The 24,795-nt window shown below is 46.8% G+C and overlaps 1 protein-coding gene across 2 annotated transcripts in view; it reads right to left on the bottom strand.

Moving 5' to 3' along the window:
- Nucleotides 1-24,795, bottom strand: part of TRAPPC8 (trafficking protein particle complex subunit 8) — a 166,859-nt gene that overhangs the window by 30,846 nt on the left and 111,218 nt on the right. For both annotated transcript variants that reach the window (XM_088469576.1, XM_088469577.1), the window contains 5 exons: nt 24,514-24,671; nt 20,767-21,209; nt 17,233-17,380; nt 16,421-16,517; nt 14,725-14,796 (listed from right to left, as the gene is read on the bottom strand). In XM_088469576.1, the coding sequence (XP_088325702.1) occupies nt 14,725-14,796; nt 16,421-16,517; nt 17,233-17,380; nt 20,767-21,209; nt 24,514-24,671 (918 nt within the window). The remainder of the gene's footprint in view (nt 1-14,724; nt 14,797-16,420; nt 16,518-17,232; nt 17,381-20,766; nt 21,210-24,513; nt 24,672-24,795) is intronic.

Genomic DNA, 24,795 nt, shown 5'->3' with positions numbered 1-24,795 from the left:
AAGTTCCGCTTCTGTCGGAGTCCACCTGCCCTGGAACAAGTGTGGACCCGAAACTGCTCCCCAGCCCCGAAGACTGGCGTCCGTTGTCAACAGGACCCAATTTGGTACCCAGAACGGACGTCCCTTGCTGAGATGGGTCGTCTGCAACCACCAGGCAAGGGACAAGCGAACCTCCGGGGTGAGCACTATCGTCTGGGACTTTAGAGACTGAGGCAGCCCGTTCCACTTGGACAGGATCAGGTGCTGCAGAGGTCTGGAGTGAAACTGGGCATATTCCACCATGTCGAACACCGACACCATGGAGCCCAGTAACCTCATCGCCGAGTGTAGAGACACCCGGCGGCTGTGCAGACAACTGCGCACTAAAGCAGAGATCTTTTCCCCCGTCACAAAGATCCTTTGCTGTCCTGAGCCCAATAAGGCTCCGAGATGCAGAATACGCCGAGACGGGATTAGAGTGGACTTCTGCCAGTTTATTAACCAGCCGTGCCGTTGCAGTAGCGCAATGGTCAGGTCCAAGTGGCGCAGAAGGAGCTCCGGAGATCCTCCCACTAATAAAAGGTCGTCCAAGTACGGCAACATGCGGACTCCCAGCAGCCGCAGAGAAGCCGCCATGACCGCCATCACCTTGGTGAACACACGCGGTGCTGTCGCCAGGCCAAAAGGCAACGCCCGAAACTGAAAGTGGTCGCTGCGGATTGCAAACCTGAGGAACTGTTGATGGCGCAAAAGAATAGGGACATGCAGGTAAGCGTCCTGTATGTCCAATGACACCATTTAGTCCCCAGGTTCCAGCGCCAGAATGATGGACCGTAGGGTCTCCATCCGAAACTTCGGCACCCGCAAAAGACTTGTTGAGAGCTTTGAGGTTGAGAATCAGATGATACGACCCATTGGGTTTCTGCACCAAAAAGAGATTGGAATAGAAACCCTGGCCCCTCTGGGAGAATGGAACAGGCACTATAACTCCAGCCTGGAGCATAGTGTGCAAGACCTTCCGCAGCTCCGTGGCCTTGTTCCGGTCTGATGGCAGACCCGTGGTGAAAAACCGAGCCGGGGGTCTGTGCCGGAAAGAGAGGGCGTACCCTTGGGAGACCACCTCGAGAACCCAAGTGTCTGTCGTGGTGACCGACCAACACTGGGCGAACTGCAGCAGGCGGCCTCCCACTTTGGGATCCCCGGACCGTCAGGCCGCAGGCTTGTCATCTGGCTTAGGGGCCGGACGTCTGGTACTCCATGCCTGCTTCCGGGGCTTGGCCGATTTCTTGGGGCCAGCCTGTCGGGGAAAAGACTGTGGTTTGGGCCTGCCCTGGGCCCTATAAGACCGAAAGGACGATGGTCCTGAACCAGAAGGAACAGCGGCCGATGGGAGACATGCCGATTTGGCTGCCGCCAGCGTGGCCACAATCTTGTCCAGATCTGGACCGAAGAGAACTTCTCCATTAAAGGGTAACGCCTCCAAACCCTTTTTGGAATCAGCTTCCGCCTTCCAGGATCGCAACCACAAGGTGCGACGAGCAGCCACCGCTGCTGAAGAAATTCGAGACACCAGGGTACTAATGTCTAAGGCCGCCTCGTTGATATAAGTGGCCGAATCACGGAGATTACCAATCAACTCCGCCTGTTCAGCCGGAATCGAAGGACGCCTCCAACGAATCCGCCCAGCGCTCCATAGCTCTGGCAACCCAGCAAATGGCCATAGCCGGCCGCGCTGCCCCCCCCCCCCCCCCGCAAGGGAATAAGCGGACTTCAGGCAGATCTCCACCTTGCGGTCCGTAGCATCCTTAAGGGAGGACATGGATGGCATTGGTAATGTGGCACTACGGACAAGACGTGTCACATGAGAATCCACCTGTGGAGGGGATTCCCACTTAGCAAAATAATTATCCGCGAACGGATAAGCCACCACCAGGCGCCTCTGCGGCTGGTATTGCTTGCCAGGCTGTTTTCACGCCTCCTCTAAATGGTCCACCAACTGACCCGAAAGAGGAAAGACTGTGGCGTCACCCTTCACATCCTTAAAAAAGGCATACTTGGATTTAGCCGCTGGGGGAACTTCGTCCTCAATCACCAAGGCTGTGCGGACTGCCCGAATAAGTCCAGGAATATACACCTTGGACCTAGCGTCTGCGTCCTTAGTATGGAGAGGTTCCTGATCGTAAGGATCCAGAATCTCCCCATCATCAGACGTCCCTTCGTCATCCTCATAAAGAGCCGACAGAGACGCCACCGGCCGTTTATGTGGCCGCATCACAGCCTCCCCCTGCAACACATCCGACAAGTGCTGTACAGAACTCGTCAGGGAGTTAACCCACGCCGGCTCCTGAGAAACCGGGAGAGGGGAAATAGGGAGACTGCAGGGTACCACCAAGTGTCTTGGGAAACCCTGCATGGGTGACGACACCACTGACTGCTGGGACGAACCCATCTGCGTAAACGCGGGCTGCGGAGCTAACTGGCCCACTAAGGTTGTAAGCGCCTGAGCGAAACAAGCCCAGGGCGGCTCCTGTACCAGTGCTGTAACCGTAATAGGCCGCGCCATTGACAAACACTGCTGGCAGAGGCCCTCCGCGCTACCCTTCCCCTCCGCTAAAGGTACTTTACACGTAGTACACTGTAGCCGGAGAGGAAAGTCCCTTTCAGACATGATGGTACAAAGTATGTGACCCCTCTCACCAATTGTTTTTAAAAAGGCGAGAGACCATCCTGCACTAACCAGCGCTGATAAATCAACTACACAGAGTCTGGTAGGACACAGCGCTGCATACACAGACCTGACCACAGCAGAGGAGAGGCATGCGGGGGGACCCAGACCACGATGCCTCCGCCCAGACTTCCAGCAGCGTTCACCATGCGTTCTGGAAGATGGCCGCCGAGGAGCAGAGAGGAGGCTGGCCTGGGGGAGGAGCGCTGCCACAGGGCTGTGTGCAGCGGGGGAGGCGCCGGCTGTGAGACAGGGAAGGCACGCTCCCCTGGCATGCATTTAACCCACAGGACGCCGCAGCGTTACCGCTCTGCTGCGGTCCGTTGTCCCAGGGGGGTAGTGGAAGCGCAGGTTATATACCTGGCTCCACGCTGCAGCCAGTCCCCAGGGAGCCCCCTGCCTGGGGACTCTGGACCATGTAACAGCGGGGACCCACCGCGGGACCCCGCTGCTTACCTTGCTGTCCCCCTTGATTCCGGCCATGGTCCGGAACATCTGGGGTCACCGCTAGCTGTGACTCCAGATGCTCACCAGCATCCCCGGATCGGTACCGGCGTTCTGGTACCGGCGGGGGTGTAGGGAAGACAGCATGGACGTCAGGACTGACTGTCCATGCTGTACATCCAGATGTGCAGCCACAGCTGCATGCAGAAAACTTCAGGGGCTCTTCTTAGCCCCGACTCCAACAGGTGCACCCGACTCCGGCCAGGCACCAAACTAAACTGAGGAGCCTTGGCTCGGGGGCGGGGTATAGGAGGGGGACCCTAGTGCATCCTGGGAGGCTGAAAGCTTAACTCTATGGTGCCCGATGACTGACGTCACACCTATACCCCAAGGTATCCTGTGGATACCCTATGGACCCTGAAGTAGAAATACCTTTAAAGAGTGTAGCTCTTCCCCTCTGCAACCCCTGGTCGTCTGTATAACTTCAAAAGTTGCCCTAAACCAAGGGTCAAAAGCATAGGGCAGGATTCAATTAGGTGCGAAATAGGCCGATTTGGCGGTAAATTATCGCATGCGCGACAAACAGATTTTGTAAAACAGGCAAAAAGTTTTCACAATCTCAGACAAGGTGAAAAAAAATGCAAAATCCTCCCCTAAAGAAAAATGACCCCAAAAGTTTTTCGTAATTTGGCAAAAAACAATTGGTCAAATTTTGGGTGAAAAAAAAAAAAATTATGAAAATGGGTTTAACATATTGGGTCTTGTATTTCGGGGGGCTATATGGATGCGTCAACTGTTTTAAACATTGCATGTTGTTGCAGCGGGCGTTTTTCTTTACGGTTTTTAAAAGTGCGCTTTTACGACACGAAAAATATACTTGCACCAATTTTAACGTACTCCCAATTTACAGGGAACAGTAATTTCCTAGAGAAAAAAATAGCTATAATTTTTAAAAATTTTGTATGACATATAGGCAAATTACCGCCAACAAACGCAATTTAAGTACCATAAATACTTTTATTACAGCCAATAATACACTGCTTAATTTCCGATGTACACAAGCCATTTTTTGGGGTACAGAAGCAATTTCCTGCATGTCCTGACTTTATTCGCCTACTTTCGCCTGTTTTTTTTAATCGCACTTACCAGCTTTTGCCTGTTTTTCGGTGAAAACTGGAGCGCAAATGCGAAAAACGTCCGATTTTACCAGCTATAAAATTATCCCATTTTGCACCTAATTGAAGCCGGCCCATAGTGTTACTTACAAACCATCAAGAACCAAGGAACAAAAAAACGCGCTTAAGGATGGGAATGCAGTGTCCCCCATATGGAACCCGAGAAATGGATTTAATGGTAAGCACAAAAATCCTGTTTACTCTTTTATCCATTCAGAAGAACACTGGGCCATGGGGCATTCAAAAGCCTCCCCTAGGGGAGGGTACACTTAGAAAATCCTGAACGCAAAACCATCCATCCGAAACTTGCATACTTGTATGCAAAACTGGGAAACTACAATTTGATGAAGGTGAAGAGAGGACCAGGTGGCCAGCACTGCTCCGTAAAAACCCCATGCCATGTAGCCCAGGAAGCACTCGCCACCCTAGTAGAGTGCGCTGACACCCACTCTAGAGAAGGTTGCCCAACACTGGAGTAAGCCTGGAGGATAACAGAGATGATCCACCATGCAATAGTCTGCTTTCCAGCCGGCCAGCGTTTATTCATATCATAGAGCAGTGGTTCTCAAACTCGGTCCTCAGGACCCCACACAGTTCACGTTTTGCAGGTCACCCAGCAGGTGCACAGGTGTAATCATTACTCAATGACACATTTTAAAAGGTCCACAGGTGGAGCTAATTATTTCACTTGATTCAGTGTGGAGACATGGGAAACATGCACTGTTTGGGGTCCTGAGGACCGAGTTTGAGAACCTGTGTCATAAAGCACCAGGAGAAAATCCGTGTGCCAAAGTGTCCAAATACAGGTGAAAGACCCGGACCACATCCAAATGAGGCGAACCTTCCGGATTCCCAGAAGAGGAAGGATGGAACACAGGAAGAACAATCTCCTAGTTAATGAGAAAAGACCATATAACCTTTGGCTGGAACAACGGAATTGTATGTAAGATCACTCGATCCTCATGCAAGACGAGGAAAGGCGACATGCAAGACAAGGCCCCAAGTTCTGAAATATGGCCATCAGAAAAACAAACTTCTAGGTTAAAAACTTTGAGTTCAAACGAATCCAAAGAATAGGTCGATGGGTCCAAACTCAAATGCCAAGAAGCCACTGGAGGGACAAAAGGAGGCTGAACCTGTAAAAAAGTAAAAACCTCCAGAATGAGGGCCAACCAGAGTTGAAATGAAAGTTCTATTGCAGAAACCTGCACTTTCAGCAAACAAATGAACACGGCCGTTATTGCCAGCAAAACGTCTCTGCCCAAGACGAAATTAGAAACGCTTCAGCCATTGGCCCTGGCGCTCCGGGTGCCCCCTGATGGTTGAAGTAAGCCACCACCGCGGCTTAGTCTTATTGGGTTCGATGCCCAGCAGCCTGCGAAATAGACTGAGCCCTGGGGACTGCTTAAGGTAGATGATCCGGAGCTCCAAAATGTTGCTAGGAAGTGCACACTCCAGATCCTGCAGACGAAGGTGTAGGATTACTCCCTTCCAACCCAGAAGGCTGGCATCCGTGGTTGCAATGAATCAAGATGGAGTGGTCAGAGACCTTTCCCTGCTGAGTGTCTCTGGAAACAACCACCAACGCAGGGACTGATTCGTGCACAGCAATATGCTGAGCAAGTGAGACCCTGACTAATCCTGCAGAATCTCCCACTGAAACTATTGGAAGTAAACCCTGGCGTACTAAATGGCTTCAAATGTCTAAGTCATCTTCCCCAGCAATTGCAAGCATAACAGAACTGAAGGAAGCTCCAAGGCCAGAACACTCTGGACCAATGCTCGAAGGGAACAGACCTTGTCCAGTGGAAGGAACATGCACTGAAGGCTAGCGTCGAACATCAAGTCCAAAAACAAAAAACGGTGACAGGGTACCAGACGGGACTTCTTGAATTTCCGGATCCAACCGTGCTCCAGCAACAGCTGAACTGTGTGGCTAAGGTGACTCCAGCAAAATGTTGCTAGTCACCTTGGTGTCAATGGAGGTCAAAAACTTGTTGGCCTCCATGCCAGGAATCACTGACCTAAAGGATTCCATCCTGAACTGATCTACTCACAGACTGGTGTTGAAGACCCTGAGAGTGAAGATGGGTGCTGGACTAGAAACATGTTTGAGAAAAATACCTTTGTCTGCAGATCCACCGGAACAGGAACAATCACGCCGCTTTACAGAAGAGAAGCAGTGGCCTGTTCCAAAGCCTTCCATATCACATTGACCCTTGGATGTGTGGTAGGGAAAAATCTCCAGGGTTGAATGACCCCAACACCCAGCTGTATGTGGAGGACCTCTCCCACCTGTTTCTGAAGTGTAGCAGGTGACTTCCCACAGTCGGGAAGCCACACCGTTAGAAGCTAAGCTTCTAAGGCTCCTTGGGCCCTAAGTGCCAGGTGGATCTACCTCACTGCGCCGCGCTCCAGCCAGGAAATTGTCTGCTTAGAAAGTTTGCCCTCTGGCTGCTGCCCCACCCCAAAAGGGCGAAAATGATGGAGCCGAGGATCTTTAGGCTTTGGTGCGGAAACTGGGAGGGAAGTACTCTTACCACCTGTGATCAACGCAATCACTTTTCCCAACTCCGGCCCAAAAAGGTTACAGCCCAGAAAGGGAAGCGCCTCAAGGAATACTTTGACTGAGTTTGCTAAACAGGAATGCAACCAGAGAGCCGTTTTAGCAGAGATAGAAGTCGCTAAAACCCTGGAAGCCACCTGTGCCACATCCTATGCCACCTTACAAATGTACTCCACAGCACCATGGATCTCTTCTGCTAAATTCAGCTGATCCTCCATTGAAGGCCCGGTCTGAAGTCCAGCGAAAGTAGCTGGTCTGATCAAAGCTTCATGGCTTTAGTCACCCATGCTAAAGTCAGCATGGGCCGAATGGACACCCCAGAGCCCATAAAAATGAATCCCTAAAGAACGCTGGCCCTAGGACCGGAAGAGTGGTGGTCTTGGCCAAAGGCACCAGTGGACCATCCACCTAAGGAGATTGCTCCCACTTCAGAGTCTGATCCACAGGCAACGAAAAGAGATGCCTCCTCAATGAAATCAGAGAAATCTGAAGAGACCGGTAAAGTAACCGTACTATTTTTCTTACGCGTAACAGGCACCACAGTCTCGGCTGGAGAATTCATGTCCAAGCAGTCAAAAGGACTGACTGACAACCATAATAAGATCCTCAATCCCCCTACCAGAGGAATGTTCCAAACTATTCTGAATAGGCAAATCATCCGGAACTCACCCTCCCCTTCCTCCGACTCTTCTAAAGGATTCCGAAGTAGTGATGACGTTTGTGCAAGTCCCTGTAACATGGTTCCTCAAAGAACCTCTCCAAGTATGAAGAGATCTTTGCAAACCCCAAAGCCAAGCTCTCCATAGACTGAACCCAAGCAGGATCCCCAACAGGGACAGGAAGAGACCCCCTGACACACCTGAAGGTTCTGCACATGCACTGGTATGGCAGGAGGCGCTTCCCTAGCTTGTTGATCCCACTGGTATGTCACCAACTTAGCCAGCTCAGCCACAGTCCAATCTGGCTATGCCATAACAGGCATTGCACTACCCGGAACTAGGACATCACTGGACACCACTTAACATTCTGCCCAGAGGGCCTCTGAGTCTAACTGTCCACAAGGCAAATTGACTTTACTATGGGCGCAAATAGAAAACATGGCTCTCCCCATAGACATACTTGTCTGCCGTAAGGGAGACCGTAAATAACCAGAAAGGTAGCTGGGTTGCAGATTAAATAGGAAATTTAGCAAACAGCAATGCAATACAGCTGGAAGCTGTTTACAGTGGTGTAACAATAATACAGATATCTAGCAGAACAGCCATGCGAAACACAGCTGGAATGCAGATAACACTGAACAAACCATTAATAAATCAATAAACATATACAAAAAATACTGAGGTACTTCGGCTTCCAGAGAGAGGCTAAGAGAGAAACCTATGGTCCGGATCAGTGTCCCCAGGGGCTGGCAGCAGCTGTAACACAGAAGTGGCACAGAAGGGTAAGTGCGCGCCGGGCACAGTATACGGAACAGAGACCTGAGCAGGAGAAGCCAGGTATTGAACATTGTTCACTTCCCCAGCGGTCCAGAGGCAGAGCTGAACTTTGGGCGCAGCACACATCACAGGCTAATTAGAAAGTAAATAAAAAGTACAAATAAAACAACTACAAGTACAGGGCTGCAGCAGCCCAGCTTCCATTGGCACTTAATGACCAGGGGTTGCAGAGGGGAGGAGCTACTCTCTTGAAGATATATCAGTCTAATAAGTGACAGCTCCTACAGTTCCCCCGAGTAACCCATGGTCCAGTGTTCCCCAGATTGGATGTAAGAGAAAATGTATCTCAGACAAAGTTGTGCTGTAGGTTCAACTATGAGTAGTGTGTGTGAAATAATATGAGATATGGTAAGAACTTACCCTTGTTATCTCTATTTCTACGAAGTCCATAGGGTTCCACAGGATACCTTGGGGTATAGGCGATGGCGGCAGACATCCAGGCACCACAGAGTTAAATTTTCAGCCTCCCAGGATGCACTGGGGTCCCTCTCCTATACCCCGCCCCCGAGCCTCAGGCCACTCAGTTTCGTAACAAGCCATAGGCCGGAGCAGGAGCAAAAAAGAGAGAGAAGACAGTCTGGAACACACAAGAATCACATTCTCACCAGAAGGAGACGGAGAAACCGGTGACCAGATCAAAGCCCATCTGCAGTACAGGTGCGACAGTCCTGTGGAACCCTATGGACTTCGTAGAAATAGAGATAACAAGGGTAAGTTCTTACCATATCTCATATTTTCTACTTCAGGGTCCATAGGGTATCCACAGGATACCTTGGGGATGTCCCAAAGCAGTATCCTTTAAGGGTGGGGACGCTCCTGTGCTGTAAGGAGAATCCGCCGCCGAAAGGAAGCATCCTGAGAGGCGAAGGTATCAAAAGCATAATACCTTACCAAAATATGGACAGATGACCACGTGGCTGCCAATCACCGCTGAGGCGCCACGTCGAGCTGCCCACGAAGGACCCACAGACCTAGTGGAAGAGCTTTAATAGAGGATGGAACAGGAAGACCTGTGAATCCATCCTGCCAAAGTTAGCATAGTGGCAGGCCAACCCTTTTTATGGAAACCAGAAAGGACAAAACCGAGAGTCTGATTTCCTAAATGGACTGGTACGGTCAACTTAAATTCTTAGCGCCCGTACCACAGCCAAATAGGCCTCACCAGCAGACAGGACTGGGGAAGTAAAGGCAAGCACTGCCCTGTTCCTAGGAAAGATGAGAAAAAGGGAGGTCTACATGACAGAGCCTCCCATTCTGAGATCCTACTGGCCAAATTAAGAGCCAGAAGGAATACAGTCCTAGCCGTAAGCCATTTGAAATCCACTGAGCCCAGTGGATCAAATGGCGGTCCTCAGAGAGCCCTAAGGACCACAGCCAAATCCCAAGGAGCCAAAGGGATGCTGAATATAACGTACACCCTGCACAAAGGTGCGGACATCAGGAAGAGTAGCAATCCTACACTGAAACCATACTAACAGGGCAGAAACCTGCACCTTCAGGTAAGCAAGGCGAAGACCGTTATCTAAGCCCACCTGTAGGAAAGCCAACCTCTGGATATCCGGAATACCCGAGGAGCCTAGCCTCTAGGGCGACACAACTGAAAGAAAGTATACCATACCTAATGGTAAATTCTTGCAGATAAAAACTTCCGAGCTCTTAGCATGGACAGAGCCCGTTAACTATAGAGCTGGAAAAACTCCTAGACCTTAAGAGGGCAGTCTCCACCGCCACACCGTCAAGGACAGACAACCCAGGTCTGGGTATCAGCCAGGATCCTGAGACAACAGGTCCGGGCGTAGAGGCAACAGCTTCGGAGTGTTAACTGAGAGGCTCCGAAGATCTGAGTAATAGTGCCATCTGGCCTACGCTGGAGCTATCAGCAGGAGCGTGCCTCCTTCTTGCTATTACTGGAGGAAGAAGGGATAACAGAGGGACGAGGTACACAACTTGGAAGGTCCACTGGACCTACTTACGTCTATCAGAAGAGTCTCATCTCTGAAAGGCTCCACTTGTTCACCAGAAGATTGAACATCTCCTGATAAAGAGGACATTTCCCTGAATGCACGTCTTGACGGCTGAGAAAGCCTGCTTTCCATCTGAGGATTCCTGAATGAACACTGCCGATGACGGCAGGGATATAGCCTTCCACCCAAGCCAGAATTCGGGACACCACTGTTAGTGTCACCTGACATCGGGAACCTCCTCGGTGGTTTACATAAGCCATCATGATGGCGTTGTCAGACTGTACCTGCACAGTATTTCCGTGGAGGACCTGTCCTGCATGCTGGAGAACCTTGAATACTGCTCAGAGTTCTCAGATGTTTATGGGAAGCGCAAAAACTACTGGTGTCCACCTGCCCTGGAACAAGTGTGGACCCGTCACTGCTTCCCAGCCACGGATACTGGCGTCCATCGTCAGAAGGACCCTGTCCGCAATCCCAAAGGGGGTGCCCCTTGTTTAGGTGAGCTTTCTGCAGCCACCAGGCCAGAGAGAGACAAACCTCCGGGGAAAGCCTATTGACTTTATCCTATGGGGCAACCCATCCCATCCGGAGAGGATCAAGTTTTTCAGAGGTTTAGAGTGAAGCTGGGTACTCTCCACCATGTCGAACAGCGACACCCTGGAACCCAGGAACCACATTGCCAAGTGTATAGACACTCGGCGACTCTGCAGGCAACTGCGTACCTTTGCCTGTAATGCAGAGATCTTTTCCTCAATCACAAAGATCCTCAGATGTTGGGATATGGAGCATCCTCTGTGAAGAATCAGAGAGGACCATTTCCAGTTTATCAGTCAGCCCTAACGAAGCAACACAGATATTGTCCGTTGCATATGGCACTGAAGTATCTCTGGAGACCGTGGTAACAACAGGAGGTCACTTGGATAGGGTAACAAGCGGACCCCCTGCATCCGCAGGTGGGCTGCCATAACTACCATGACCCTGGTAAACCGTGAGGCGCGGAGGCCAGACCAAGGGGCAATGCCAGAAACTGGAAATGCTTATCGACCACTGCAAACCTGAGGAAAACACTGGTGTGCTAAGAAAAGAGGGATATTCAGGTAGTCACCCTGAATATATCCAATGACACCACAAAATTCCCAGGCTCCATTGAATGATGGAATGCAGGGTCCCCCTCCCGAACCGAGGAACCCTTAAGAATTTGTTGAAGGATTCGAGGTTGAGAAAGTCCTGCTAAGTCCCATTGGGTGTCTGTACCAGAAAGAGGATGGAGTAATACCTCGTTCCCCTTTGGGGCAACGGAATAGGTACTATAACTCCTGCCTGGAGCATAGAGTGTAACACCCTCAAAAATTACAGGGCCTTGTCCTGAATTGACAGAAGACCTGTAACGAAAAACCGTCTGGGAGGCTTTTACCGGGAGGAGAGGACATACCTTCAAGAAAATACTTCTCTTACCCCAGTGTCCGTGGTGGTCAGACACCAGCACTGGGCGAACTGGAGAAGCCGGCCTCCAACTCTGGGGGCTCCCGAGAGGAGGCCCGTCCCGTGAGGCTGAAGGCTTATAGTCCAACTTGGGAGTAGGACGTCTTGTACTCCAAGCCTGTTCTTATGGCTGAGCAGATTTCCTGGCTACTGACTGTCTTGGAAAGCTGTATTTTAGACTTACCCTGGCCTCACAGGGCCGAAAAGACAAAGCCCCAGACCCTGATGGGACTGTAGCCGATGGCAGATACGTAGACGTAGCTGCTGCCTGCAGGGCCACAATTACGTCCAGACGAGGGCCAAACAGGACTTGTCCCGTAAAAGGCAAAGCATTCCAAATGGAATCTGCGTCCGCTTTCCAAGAGCGCAACCACAGGGAGCGACAAGCCGCTACTGCTGCCGAGGAGATTCTGGAAAGGAGTAGGCTATATGCAAGACCGTCTCATTATGAACGTGGCAAAGTCTCTGAGAATTTGCCACTATCCACCTGCTCTGCTGGAGAGTCAGTGTGCAGAGATCCAGTTACCTACTCAGTGTTCCATGGCTCTGGCCCCCCAGCACACGGCCATAGCCGGCCTGGAAGCCCCTCCAGCAAGGGAATATTGGATTTTAGATATATTTGCACCTTGCAATCTGGAACCTCCTTCAAAGAGGACCTGGAGGGCATGGGCAACGTAGCACTCCTTACTAGGCGTGTAACATGAGAATCTACCCGTAAAGGTAACTCCCATTCGGAAATGTAATTATCCGCAAAAGGGGTATGCAAAAGGTCAACCGTTTTTGAGGCTGGAACCGCTTACCCGGATTTTCCACGCCTCCTCTAAATGATCCACCTGACCAGATAGAGGAATTACAGTGGCAACACCCTTATCCTTAAAGAAGGCATATTTGGATTTAGCCACGGGGGATATGTAATAACCAAAGCCGCACGGACTGCCCGTAGAAGGCCAGGTATATAGACTTTAGACCCAGACTACGCCTCCTTTGCACTAAGGGGCTCGTGTCTGAAAAAGTCAATAATGTCACCGTCATCAGACGTCATGTCTTTACCCGTCTGAGACCCGAAAGGCCGTTTAGAAGGCCAAAATGGTGACTCCCCCTGTAAAACGTCCATCAGGTGCTATACCATCTGGACAATAAATTTACCCACACAGGCTCCTGTGAGACCTGGGGGGGCGAAAAACAGGATACACTGGGGTACCATCAACTGTCCAGGGACCCCTGCATGTGATGAGACCACCACAGGCTGCGATAACCCCTATGGGGAAACGCAGGGGGCGTTGCCCACAAAGGCTGTAAGCATCTTAGCCAGCCGAGGGTGGTCCCCTTTTGTGTGCAGGCACAGTGACAGAAATGGGGCGTGATATATAATACAACATGCCCTCCATAAACCCTCAGCGTCTACATATCCCTCCGCTAACTGCACATGATATCAGTACATTATAGCTGGAAGGGGATATCCTCGTTCACTTTCCGACATGAGGAGTGTGAACGGAGCGTATGTGACCTCCCACACAGAAAAACCACGTTTACTGTGAGGTAATAAACACCCTGCAAAACCGCACCGCAAGGGCTGTAGCAGAAGAACAGGGATAGGAAAGGCTGACAGTCAGAAATGAAAGTACAGGCAAACAGCGCTAGCATTTAAGTCACATACAATGCACAGATAACATCCTGCATTACAAGCACTGCGATCAACTACACAGACCAGAGCCTGGTAGGAAACAGTGCTGCATACACTGACCTTAATTGAAGGAGAGGTATGCGGGGGACCCGAACCGCAATGGCATCTGTATCAGCTTCCAGCAGCGTTTGCCATCCCCAGCACATGTAGTGAGAAAATGGCCAACGAAGAGCAGAGAGAAGGCAGGGCCCGGGGAGGAGCGCTGACACAGCCCGCTCAGACCGCTGTGGAATGGCACTGTGCAGCGGGGGAGACGCCGGCTGTGAGACAGGGAAGGCGTTCTCCCCTGGCATGCTATTAATCCCTGGGACGCCGCGCTGTACCGCACATGCTGCGGCCCGCTGTCCCTGGTGGTCTAGTGGAAGGCGCAGGATCAGTACCTGGCCCCACGCGCAGCCGGTCCCCAGGGAGCCCCCTGCCTGGGGACCAAACAGGACTGTGTTACCGGCGGGTGCCCACCGCGGGACCCCGCCGCTTACCTTATTCCCCGTGCATCCGGCCACAGTCCAGGTAGCCGGGGATCACCGCTAGCTGTGACCCCAGCTACCTACCAGCATCCCCGGATCGCTACTGGCGTTCTGGTACCGGCGGGGTGTAGGAGTGACAGCATGGACGTCAATACTGAGTGCCCTATGCTGGAGCACTCTAGTTGTGCAGCCACAGCAGCGAAGAAATATTCAGGGGCCTTAAAAAGAACCCCCTCTGTACGGTGCGACTGGTCCGGCCAGGCACCTACGAAAACTGAGTGGCCTGAGGCTCGGGGGCGGGGTATAGGAGAGGGACCCCAGTGCATCCTGGGAGGCTGAAAATTTAACTCTGTGGTGCCTGGATGTCTGCCGCCATCGCCTATACCCCAAGGTATCCTGTGGATACCCTATGGACCCTGAAGTAGAAAGATATCTGGTTTTGGTCTTCTATTAATCTTCTCTGATAATTCTAACAGCTGTGCTGCGCATGTGTTGTTAGGTATATCAACATGTTTATTAATGTTATATAAACCCATGCTTGTTAATGAGATAAATTGTATGATGAATTAATGTATATATAGTTTTAATAAAGGATCTCTGATGATTCACCATTCTGCACCTGTCCCATTTCTACAACAATGGTACATAGCATTATATACTTATGGTGTAGTAATGTGCCATGGACAATTACAAGTTTGAAATGTAATTACTCAAATGATTTAAAGAGAAAATATTAACTTACCTAGGAAAGAGGATTTGCATCGAACAGCTTTGAAACACATTTTGGCTCTCTCTCTGCTGGTTAGTTTAGTATCTAGTGATAAAACACAAACATGTCACAATATGATATATTATTCTCTTATATAAAAATAAAGTTGACTTCTTTCACAGATCCTCAACCTGACTTCATGCATAAATGTGTTGAAATTCATGTGTATATACATTTTGCTTTATTTATGTTCTGTTGATTAAGAATGCAATCACCCCCAAACAAATCTTTTTTTTCCTACTATAAACTGTACATTCTGTTCTTAGCGGGAGATGTATGAACGGGTGTTACCTGTAATTTTGGTAACGGCGCACGTTATGTGCTGCAGTTACCAATCCTCTGCATGTATAAATGATCAGAATGACAAGCCCACATCTATGTGGCTCACAGCCCCCATTCATCGTATTGTGAAAGAAGCCATGGATCTCTGTGTATGCTCATCTATAAGTAGTTCACAACCTGCTTACATTCCCACAGAAAACTTGTCCTACAGGTGAACACCCAGTTACACACAACTCCCACCTGTAGCTGCTAAAATATGTGTATGCTGGGGTCAGCCAGATGTATAGTTCCGAAAATCACAACTCCCCTGTATATAAGTAAATTAAAAAAAAGAGCACGAAGGCCGTAATTAAAAATGGAGAAAAACAAACAACCTGATGCTACAACCTTATTAGTGCTAAAGCAGGGGACAATGAATGTGGCACCACCCTGAAAAAGCAGCAACCTGCACTACTGCTTAAATATCCCCCTTCTCCAAATGGCAAATTAGCCCTGTGCTGAATAGCACTGGGGCTTTCCCTGGCAGCTCTTGGGTGTGCCAAGTTAATAATTGTAAGTGAAAAATATGTCAAGTACTATTGTGGAAGTCTTTTAATTAAAATTAACACTTCCACAGAGCCCTTGTCTACCTCTTTCTTACACTAAAGCTGTAAGGCGTCTTCTGTGTTCTTTGTAAAATTAGACTAATGGACTATAAATATATTTTTTTTAAATGGCAATTACACTACTAAACATACTGCCCTTGAGTAGTCAATACACAAAAAAACAAAGAAAAGGAGAGTGGTTTTCCCTCACTTCAGCCAACCAGCCAAGAGCTCCTCTAACAGGCTGGTAGCAAATTAAGCATCTCATTCATTTGGAAAGAACCCATACTGTCATTCTGTTAAGGTTTGTGTTTGCTTACTCCAGGGAAGAAGACAGAAGATTGCCTATGAATATAGTTTTTGCAGGCCTGACTTTCCTTGTAAATTATGCCCCACGTTGGGGCTGCCACATTATGACAGGTACCCAGGGCTCTTACAGTGGCAAAGCTTGGTGCTGAATGTCACCTTCTCACCTCCCTGATTTTCTCAGCAAAACCATTCTCACTAATCAGACACTTATGTCCATTGACTAATCTGCACTAGACAGAAAAATAATAATTGCTGATAGATTGTGGTGCAGCTAAATGCATTGCTAGGAGATTGCTTCACAACTTTATGCAAAGACAATATACCAAATATTAGCAACTGAAGGATTTGTGGGTTTAAAAGGAAACAATACTGTAAAATGAGATGTTTAGCCGAATAGGTGGAGTACATACAAAACATTTATATAGTTTAATAGGCTTTCTAGTATTATACATTTATATAACAGCCGGATATTGCCATTAGGATAAGCCTCACACCTTTGTCAGCCGTGGGATTCACAGACTTCTGCAGCATCCAATTCTTACTACTGCTGGAAACTTGCACTATATGAAATTCTTTCACCCCTGCTTCACACTAAAACAACATAGAACAAATGAATACATAAATATCACATGGTGTTATTAAGCATGAGCATAACAATAGTTTCCACATATGTATCATTCAATATTCTAAATGTATTCAATCAGAGAACTAAAACTCATCTTTGTGATGTACCTTTATTTTCGGATGCATTAATGGACTACGCACCAGGGCGTTATGGCTGCTTTACGCTTTGGTCGTAATAATACCTCCTTTTAAATCTAGGACCCATGTAGCACATCATAATCCTCCTAACCTACCTTCTTTATCTTTCCTTTAGAGTAAATATTTTATACCCAGTTAGTGTGCATATTTTATTTGCGTTTATTTGGCATTTCTGCAATTGCATCACTGTACATGCACGGATTTGTAAATGTATTCTACAAAACCAATACAATTCTACTATGCAAGTCACACACACTCCATAGGCTACAGTGACATTACATAATACGCAGCGCCTAGTCCCACTGCTAGTCTCTACTGTAATGGAAAGTTCTACAGCAAGTTTCTGATGCAGTCCGATTTCCTGCCACTGGCTCTTTAAAGCTCCGATGGGAAGATTTACACTTGTATTACAAGTTCTCATATACCAACCTGCTTCACAGTAAAAGTTAAGGTGCTCTAATCTGCATAGTCAAATACAATCCTTGTGAACTGGAATGATAGTATGTTTGTTGAATACAAGCTGACAGAACCGCACCAGACTTACCGTATTCATGTTTTCTACGTCCACAAACACAAGCATATTTCCACCTTTGCTTTCCTCATCTTCTAGCGCATTGCTTCTGGAGACTGACGCCCGGACATTCAGCGACTTACTGGTACATACAACTGCAGTGTGTCTTAGAACCCTATGGCTAAAAACAAAATCCACTGTCAACATTTGATTTTAAGATATTCTATGACAAAAAAACAATTAAATGAAATCTGTCCATAATACTGCAGCACACTAAAATAAATGTGACAGGCAATGGAAGCTTTCCATGGTAGCATTGTTTATTGCGTGTGTGTGTATATGGTAGCAGTCATGTACAATAATGCTGCTAAACCCTAGCCATTAATAGCAGAATCTCAATGACAAACTGCTGCTGCTAAGCATTTAGCAAACCTCTGAACTAATAGGATTATGTCTGGTCAACCTGAGACACCATGAAAAGCACAAGAGAAGATACAAAGTAGAAAGTCAGGGAATACTGAATGATGTCACACAGATAACACACCAACTGCTTTATAATACCGCTTTTACACCAAAGTCCTGGGTCTGACCCGGGATTTGTAACATGTTTCCAACCCGGATCAAACCTTTTACACTGTGGCGCCCAGGACGGCACCATTCACACCGGACCTGGGTCAGCACTGACCCGGCTCTCCGGTGCAGGTGAGCAGCGCTTCTGCCTCTCCCTCCCTCTCCGCGACTCTCTTACTTTACTCTGCAGCGGTCCGGAAGCAGGAAGGGTGGGGTGCACTGCTCCGTTGTGGTGGGCCTGGCAGTGGACGCTTGGAGATTATGTCTTCTCCAAGCGCCACTGAAGCCGGCCAATCAGGCGGCATGTGTTTTCATTACAGGGTGACACGGGAACGACCCGTGCACAACCCTGCAAGCTAGTCGGTTGGATCCCCGGGTAGTTCCGTTTACACAGACTACGCATCAACCCAGGATTTTTCAGTCAGTGTAAAAGGGGTATAAGAGACAAGATAACAATGTGATCTGTATGAGAACCGTTTATTCATCAGATGTTGTGTTTGTAAATCTAGTGAACAAACCAGCTACAAACCTGATACAGCCAATTACTGAGGACAATTATTACTCTATAAAACACAATTCCCATAGAGTGTAAGCTTGCGAGTAGGGCCCTCGTACCTCTATGGCTGTCCGTTATTACCCAATCTTGTTTTATTACTGTTTGATCTCAATTGTAAAGTGCAACAGAATATGCTGGCTAGTGTTCATTCTAGCACCCTGCACCTGTCACAACCTGCACAGTTCCTCTTTCCTGCTGGGGTGTCGTTCTCTGCTCTGGTGCTTCTAGCACACTATGGTCTATATCTGTTGAATCAGCTGAGTGTGCTAGAAGAACCAGAGCAAAGAGTGAAACCCCAGGTAGAGAAGAGGAACTGCACAGATTGCGACAGGTCCAGGGTGCTAGAATTAACACTACTGTGGCGCTATATAAGAAACTGTTAATAATAATAAAACACTCAAAATTGTGTAGTCACTGAAGGAGTGAATGCCACAGTCTTCATGACTCTCCAGAAGCACAAATACAAACAGTGTCAGCTGCAGAATGACGAGACAAGTCATCACTGATTGTCTGAAATAGAAGCCCTGCTGCTCTACAACTTGGATGTTTTCTGAGGAGGAAACAAGTCTGCAATCAATTTACATTAACCAAGGCTGTGCGTTACACGGATTTACCGCTTTCTTTCTGATTTAATAAATAAATGGAAATTGTAAGCAAATCATTGTACTATTTCATAAAGAACAAAATGTGACTTGCCCCGAAGTTAATATTACACTCTAATTACATTAATTTCCACAACTGAATTATGTGTTTGACACACTGGGAATAACTCTCTGTGTACACAAGTGGCTTCTTGTTTGGATTAAAAAAGAATTTCTGAAGGCAAATTACAATACTAGTACTTTTGGACGGGTCTCACAACAGGGCCAGCATGTGTCAGGTCACCTTGCACCACCAGCTGCCCTGTTCCTTTTCTCTAACTTACTAAAGGATAGTACATCACTCCAGGGCTAGGTGTTACAAGGTCTTGGAAGAAAAGCCTATTTTAATAAAGTTTTTATCAGTATACACTATACAGTATAATGTGCACCTACGGGCAAGCGTATTCCTTTAGATTGCAATAGGGGAGTTTGGGCCAGACAATGAATGATTTGGGGAAGTTTCATGTCTATTTCAATTCATGCATAAGTGATATATTGTAATTATATAAGAACTCGCATGAGTCTACAAAGTCTGTGGAATCAAAATGTGTGTGTAACAGGCAAATCATCATGCAGCCCACTACAATCACAGCGTATTTATTCATTCACGTCACACTGCTCCAATGTGATTTACTATCTTACCCTGAACACAGATGTACACAAAGCTCAAAAGCTCATTTCAGCTGGAAGCCAATACACTGGAAGATAGATATTTTTTCCATAGGGTACTCGTGTAAACCACGGGGAAAATGTTCCCTGTGTGGAAGTGTGCCCAGAAACTCAGAGCTGAAAGGCAGCAATGCTATCCACTATGCCACAAATAGGGTTATTTGTTTAGAAATGGTAAGCAAATATAGTTGTGCCCTAACTTACTTACAACAATTTAAAAACACACAAAAAGTATACAGATCCCCAACACCACAAATCTGCAGGACATTATTCCAACCTTAAACACGGAGATGAGCTTATTTTTTTCATATATACGCAATTATACATTTTCCTGTAAACTGAAAAAACAAAGAAAACACACTTTTTTGGGTGGTAATTAAAACAAAATAATTCCCTAAAAAGGACTATTTAAAGTCCCTTAGGACCCATTTACAGTCCCTTACATACACATTATTTATTGCAGTCCCAGATTTACTTTTATCGTACCTGTATAATAATCAGAGTAGATTCACATAAAATGCTGGTGATAATCGTCAACTTTGATCATTCATTTCATTTCCTGCTGTTATAATATCCAAAATGATATAGAAACATGCAAATAAAATAGCTTACAATAGCTGTACTAAAATAAGGGACACAAACCTTTTTATGAGATTTGATAAATTGATGAGACCTTACAATTTCTGTGCGTAGAATGTAAACAATGTAAAACTATATAACAAAAGTTTGTTCAGAAATGTGACATCCACATTTGATGTGAGTGTGAATTAATGTGTAGAGTACCCATTTGCGTGTGTCCAACGTCGACTCCCATATCTGTCTGCAGCTTCCTGTTTCTGATGGCACCAGCTCTCATCTCTAAATGTAACCCACTGGCTGCAGTGTTTCAACTTCCCATATGGTGGGTGGGTGGGTGTGTACACTATACATATATCGAGATAGATACACAAACATACATACCCACCCACATTCACACAGAGTTAAAGCACTGTTTATTTCTAGCTTTCTGGATTCCTATTATTTTTTACCAGAAGAACCTATACAAGGAATGTGCAGATGTATTATATTCCTTATTGCCTTAGTATTATGTCCCCATGGTTGATAATTCCACTAATTTGATGATAAACCTACCACATTCTTGAGTGTTTTTCTGTGCTTTCATAGTAGAACAAGAAGTTTATTTCATGTACACCTTCTTCATCAGGACCTCGTAACCACAGTGGAAGCTGCACAGATGCACCAGGAGCTAACAGAGAGTCTGTAAGAGGAATATCTACAACCTCCGGCTGGCTTCCCCCACCAAACCCAAAGTCTACTGGAGTAACAGATGAAGTGAGCACAGGGCACCCCGAGGTAGAGTCAGTAACAACTGTTTTATAGGCACTGCAGTTCATTGATGCTGCAGGACTTAGTGGTGTCAGTGCCGCAGTATTGCTGCCAAAAGTGAAGAACTCCGGTCGCTTGGATACAACCCTGAGACCCGTCAGCGGGCACTTGCTCACATTCACAAATTCAACATGTGTTTTTCTGATTTCTCCACAAAGCAGTCCTGTGGGGAAATTTATGAAGAACACCTATTGGGTAAAAAAAAAAAAAAATACAGATATAATGAAGTTACAAATAAACCTGAAACTTTGCACAGTAAACCATTACAGGATTTGGTAGTCAATTGAAAACATTTAATGCCTGGCTACATTGCTTTCATTCTAACAGTTCCAAACTGAGAATCTGTGTCTGGATCAGACCTCTATTTAGCTCATCTAACATTGGGCAATAGAAGCATGGTTGTCCAACAGGCTGCAATAAAGCTGGAAGTTATAAGTTATCCGGATCCAGGACACGACATAAGCAGTAAGATCTTTCCTAATTTAGTCACCTAGAAGTGGAAGGGTTGTCCTGTGTGTGGCCATTATAACATGGGATATGATCAAAGCAGCCCTAACCACAAAATCCATGTCATTACGGAAACATTTGTCTGATCTCTCAAATTTAAACTGCATTGAAGGTTATCTACCTTCATCTACTGCCATTTATTATCATTTCATTTAAAAAAAATATATAATGTAAATGTTAATGCAAACAATTCTTGTTTATTTAGAGTACAATCTGAACAGCACAACAAATTTGTACCAACTGCATGCCTAATGCTGGGCATACACGGCCAGATAAAATGTCTGTCAGACCGACAGACATTTTATCTGGCAGCATGCCAGCCGCAGATGTCGCCGGCATACACTGTGAGATTTCTCTCACGGTGTATCAGCCCGACATCCGCGCTCCACCCCCGGGGGAGGAGACATTTCCCTGTTCCTTCCGTAGGAAGTGTTCGACAATATACCGTCACCATGGTGCAGAAGTACCAATCACCCGTCCGGGTATATAAACATGGCTTTGAATTATGGCTGCGTATGAACGTCGTTTCCCCGTAGGAAGGAACACAGGAAATGTCTGTCTGTCGGCCGCGGCTGGGCATACACAGCCCGATGCGGCCGACAGATTACCAGGAAATATCGCATCGGACGGGCATGCTGGACAATCCGGCATGCCCAACCGAGCAATATTTAACCCTCGGTTGCCCCCCCACATGCTACAATTATCGGGGCGATCCGCTGATATCAGGCGGCTCGCCCCGATAATTGTAGCGTGTATGGCCAGCATAACTTGTATCATGTTATGGATGATGATAAGCATGAAATGTAAATAAAGCAGTTTATGGGGGAGATTAATACTTTATAACAAATGTATTGCAATCATTCCCACTATCACAAGAGGATCTTAATGCCACTGTCATGTACCATGTCTTCTTGTTTACACAGCTCTTCCGATAACCAGCTGTCCTGGCGATAAAGCTACTTTTGGGTTTCTGACCCTGTGGTTGCATTCTGTAGGTGTTAACATTAATAATATTGACATTTTAACCACATCGACATCATTAAGGTCAACATTGTGAATGTCGACATAATGATCCATGATAGTGACTGCATCCCCTTTTCAGTCCAAGTAGCAGTAGACTGTGAGCATGCTACACTAAGCAATCCCAACACGATATTAACATAAAAAAACAACAAGACTTTAAAGACAAAATTTGCAAACCAATGAACTTTTCACATTTGGATCTGTATTTACTAAGCTGTGGGTTTTCAAAGCTGTCATTTTCTGCAGTTTTGCTCGTTGGTGTTAAAACTGCAATAATATTGAATGCAATACCATTTAGTATTATTGCGGTTTTAAATCCTGGCGGCAAAATCGCCAAGAAACATTGGCTTCCATAATTCACCCTCTAGTGCTGAAATCATCTGTGAGTGACGGCCACATAACGGTGTGAAGACAGCGGGGAGACATCCAGAACCGTGAAGCATGGGTAGAAGCTCTGCTATATTACATTCTCCAATATTATCATGTAAAAATGAGCCATGTCTTGATAAAAGCAACAGCTGTTCAGCACTTTATCTTCTCTGATAAGCAACTGCCCCAATAATGTATACTTTTCACACACTACGGTATCTGCCAAAAATATTGAGGTTCATCATTCTAGAATAATCAAAGAGACAATATTTGTGTATTGAACTAAGCCCAAAATATTTGGCAGTACACTAATTAGAATATGAGTTTGTGGTTCAGCTTTACTTATCTGTATACAATAAAAGCATTATTCCGTACCAATGACTATCATACCGACTGTAAACTAATTCAGAAATAGCAATTGGCATTGCTTAACCTTTACCAAAGCAAAAGGCATCCAGACACGAAACACAAAGCAAAAGGCATCCAGGCACGAAACACAAAGCAAAAGGCATCCAGACACGAAACACAAAGCAAAAGGCATCCAGGCACGAAACACAAAGCAAAAGGCATCCAGACACGAAACACAAAGCAAAAGGCATCCAGGCACGAAACACAAAGCAAAAGGCATCCAGACACGAAACACAAAGCAAAAGGCATCCAGACACGAAACACAAAGCAAAAGGCATCCAGACACGAAACACAAAGCAAAAGGCATCCAGGCACGAAACACAAAGCAAAAGGCATCCAGGCACGAAACACAAAGCAAAAGGCATCCAGGCACGAAACACAAAGCAAAAGGCATCCAGACACGAAACACAAAGCAAAAGGCATCCAGACACGAAACACAAAGCAAAAGGCATCCAGACACGAAACACAAAGCAAAAGGCATCCAGACACGAAACACAAAGCAAAAGGCATCCAGGCACGAAACACAAAGCAAAAGGCATCCAGGCACGAAACACAAAGCAAAAGGCATCCAGACACGAAACACAAAGCAAAAGGCATCCAGACACGAAACACAAAGCAAAAGGCATCCAGGCACGAAACACAAAGCAAAAGGCATCCAGACACGAAACACAAAGCAAAAGGCATCCAGGCACGAAACACAAAGCAAAAGGCATCCAGACACGAAACACAAAGCAAAAGGCATCCAGACACGAAACACAAAGCAAAAGGCATCCAGGCACGAAACACAAAGCAAAAGGCATCCAGGCACGAAACACAAAGCAAAAGGCATCCAGACACGAAACACAAAGCAAAAGGCATCCAGACACGAAACACAAAGCAAAAGGCATCCAGGCACGAAACACAAAGCAAAAGGCATCCAGACACGAAACACAAAGCAAAAGGCATCCAGACACGAAACACAAAGCAAAAGGCATCCAGACACGAAACACAAGTGGCCCAGCATTATAGTATAAAATATCCCAACAGTCAGAAGAAGCAGAACTTGCAACTCCCAAATACTTCTGAAGAGAGCTTTTTTAAACCAACTATTTACGGTGATGGGTTTTTTTTAAACAAAAGCCGTGCTCACTGATCCCAACTAGCACACCTCCCAACCGCAATGCTTACAGCCATTTTACAGCTCACCTCCAGTAAAGGCATTTGTGGAGTAATAATTGGATCTAATCGGCGGTCAGGTCCATACTGAATAGAGGTTTTCTCTTCTTTTGAACCATTTAGGCGAGGGCCTTGTATCTCTAAGTCCTGTCGTCCTCTGACTGACATTCCATTAGAAATGAATTTTCCTAAAAAATATATATATAAATGACATGTAACATTATTATATGACACAGATGGGGGAATTCAATTGTTTTTTTTTAGGGTGTCTTAAGTAATGGGCGTCTATCAGAGAAATAGTTTGTCTGATAG

This window comes from Taudactylus pleione, unplaced genomic scaffold (genome assembly GCF_031769625.1).
Source record: "Taudactylus pleione unplaced genomic scaffold, aTauple2 ptg000093l, whole genome shotgun sequence".
NCBI classification, from domain to species: domain Eukaryota; kingdom Metazoa; phylum Chordata; class Amphibia; order Anura; family Myobatrachidae; genus Taudactylus; species Taudactylus pleione.
Note: the sequence above shows the minus strand (reverse complement) of the source record. Positions and strands in the feature narration are given on the sequence as shown.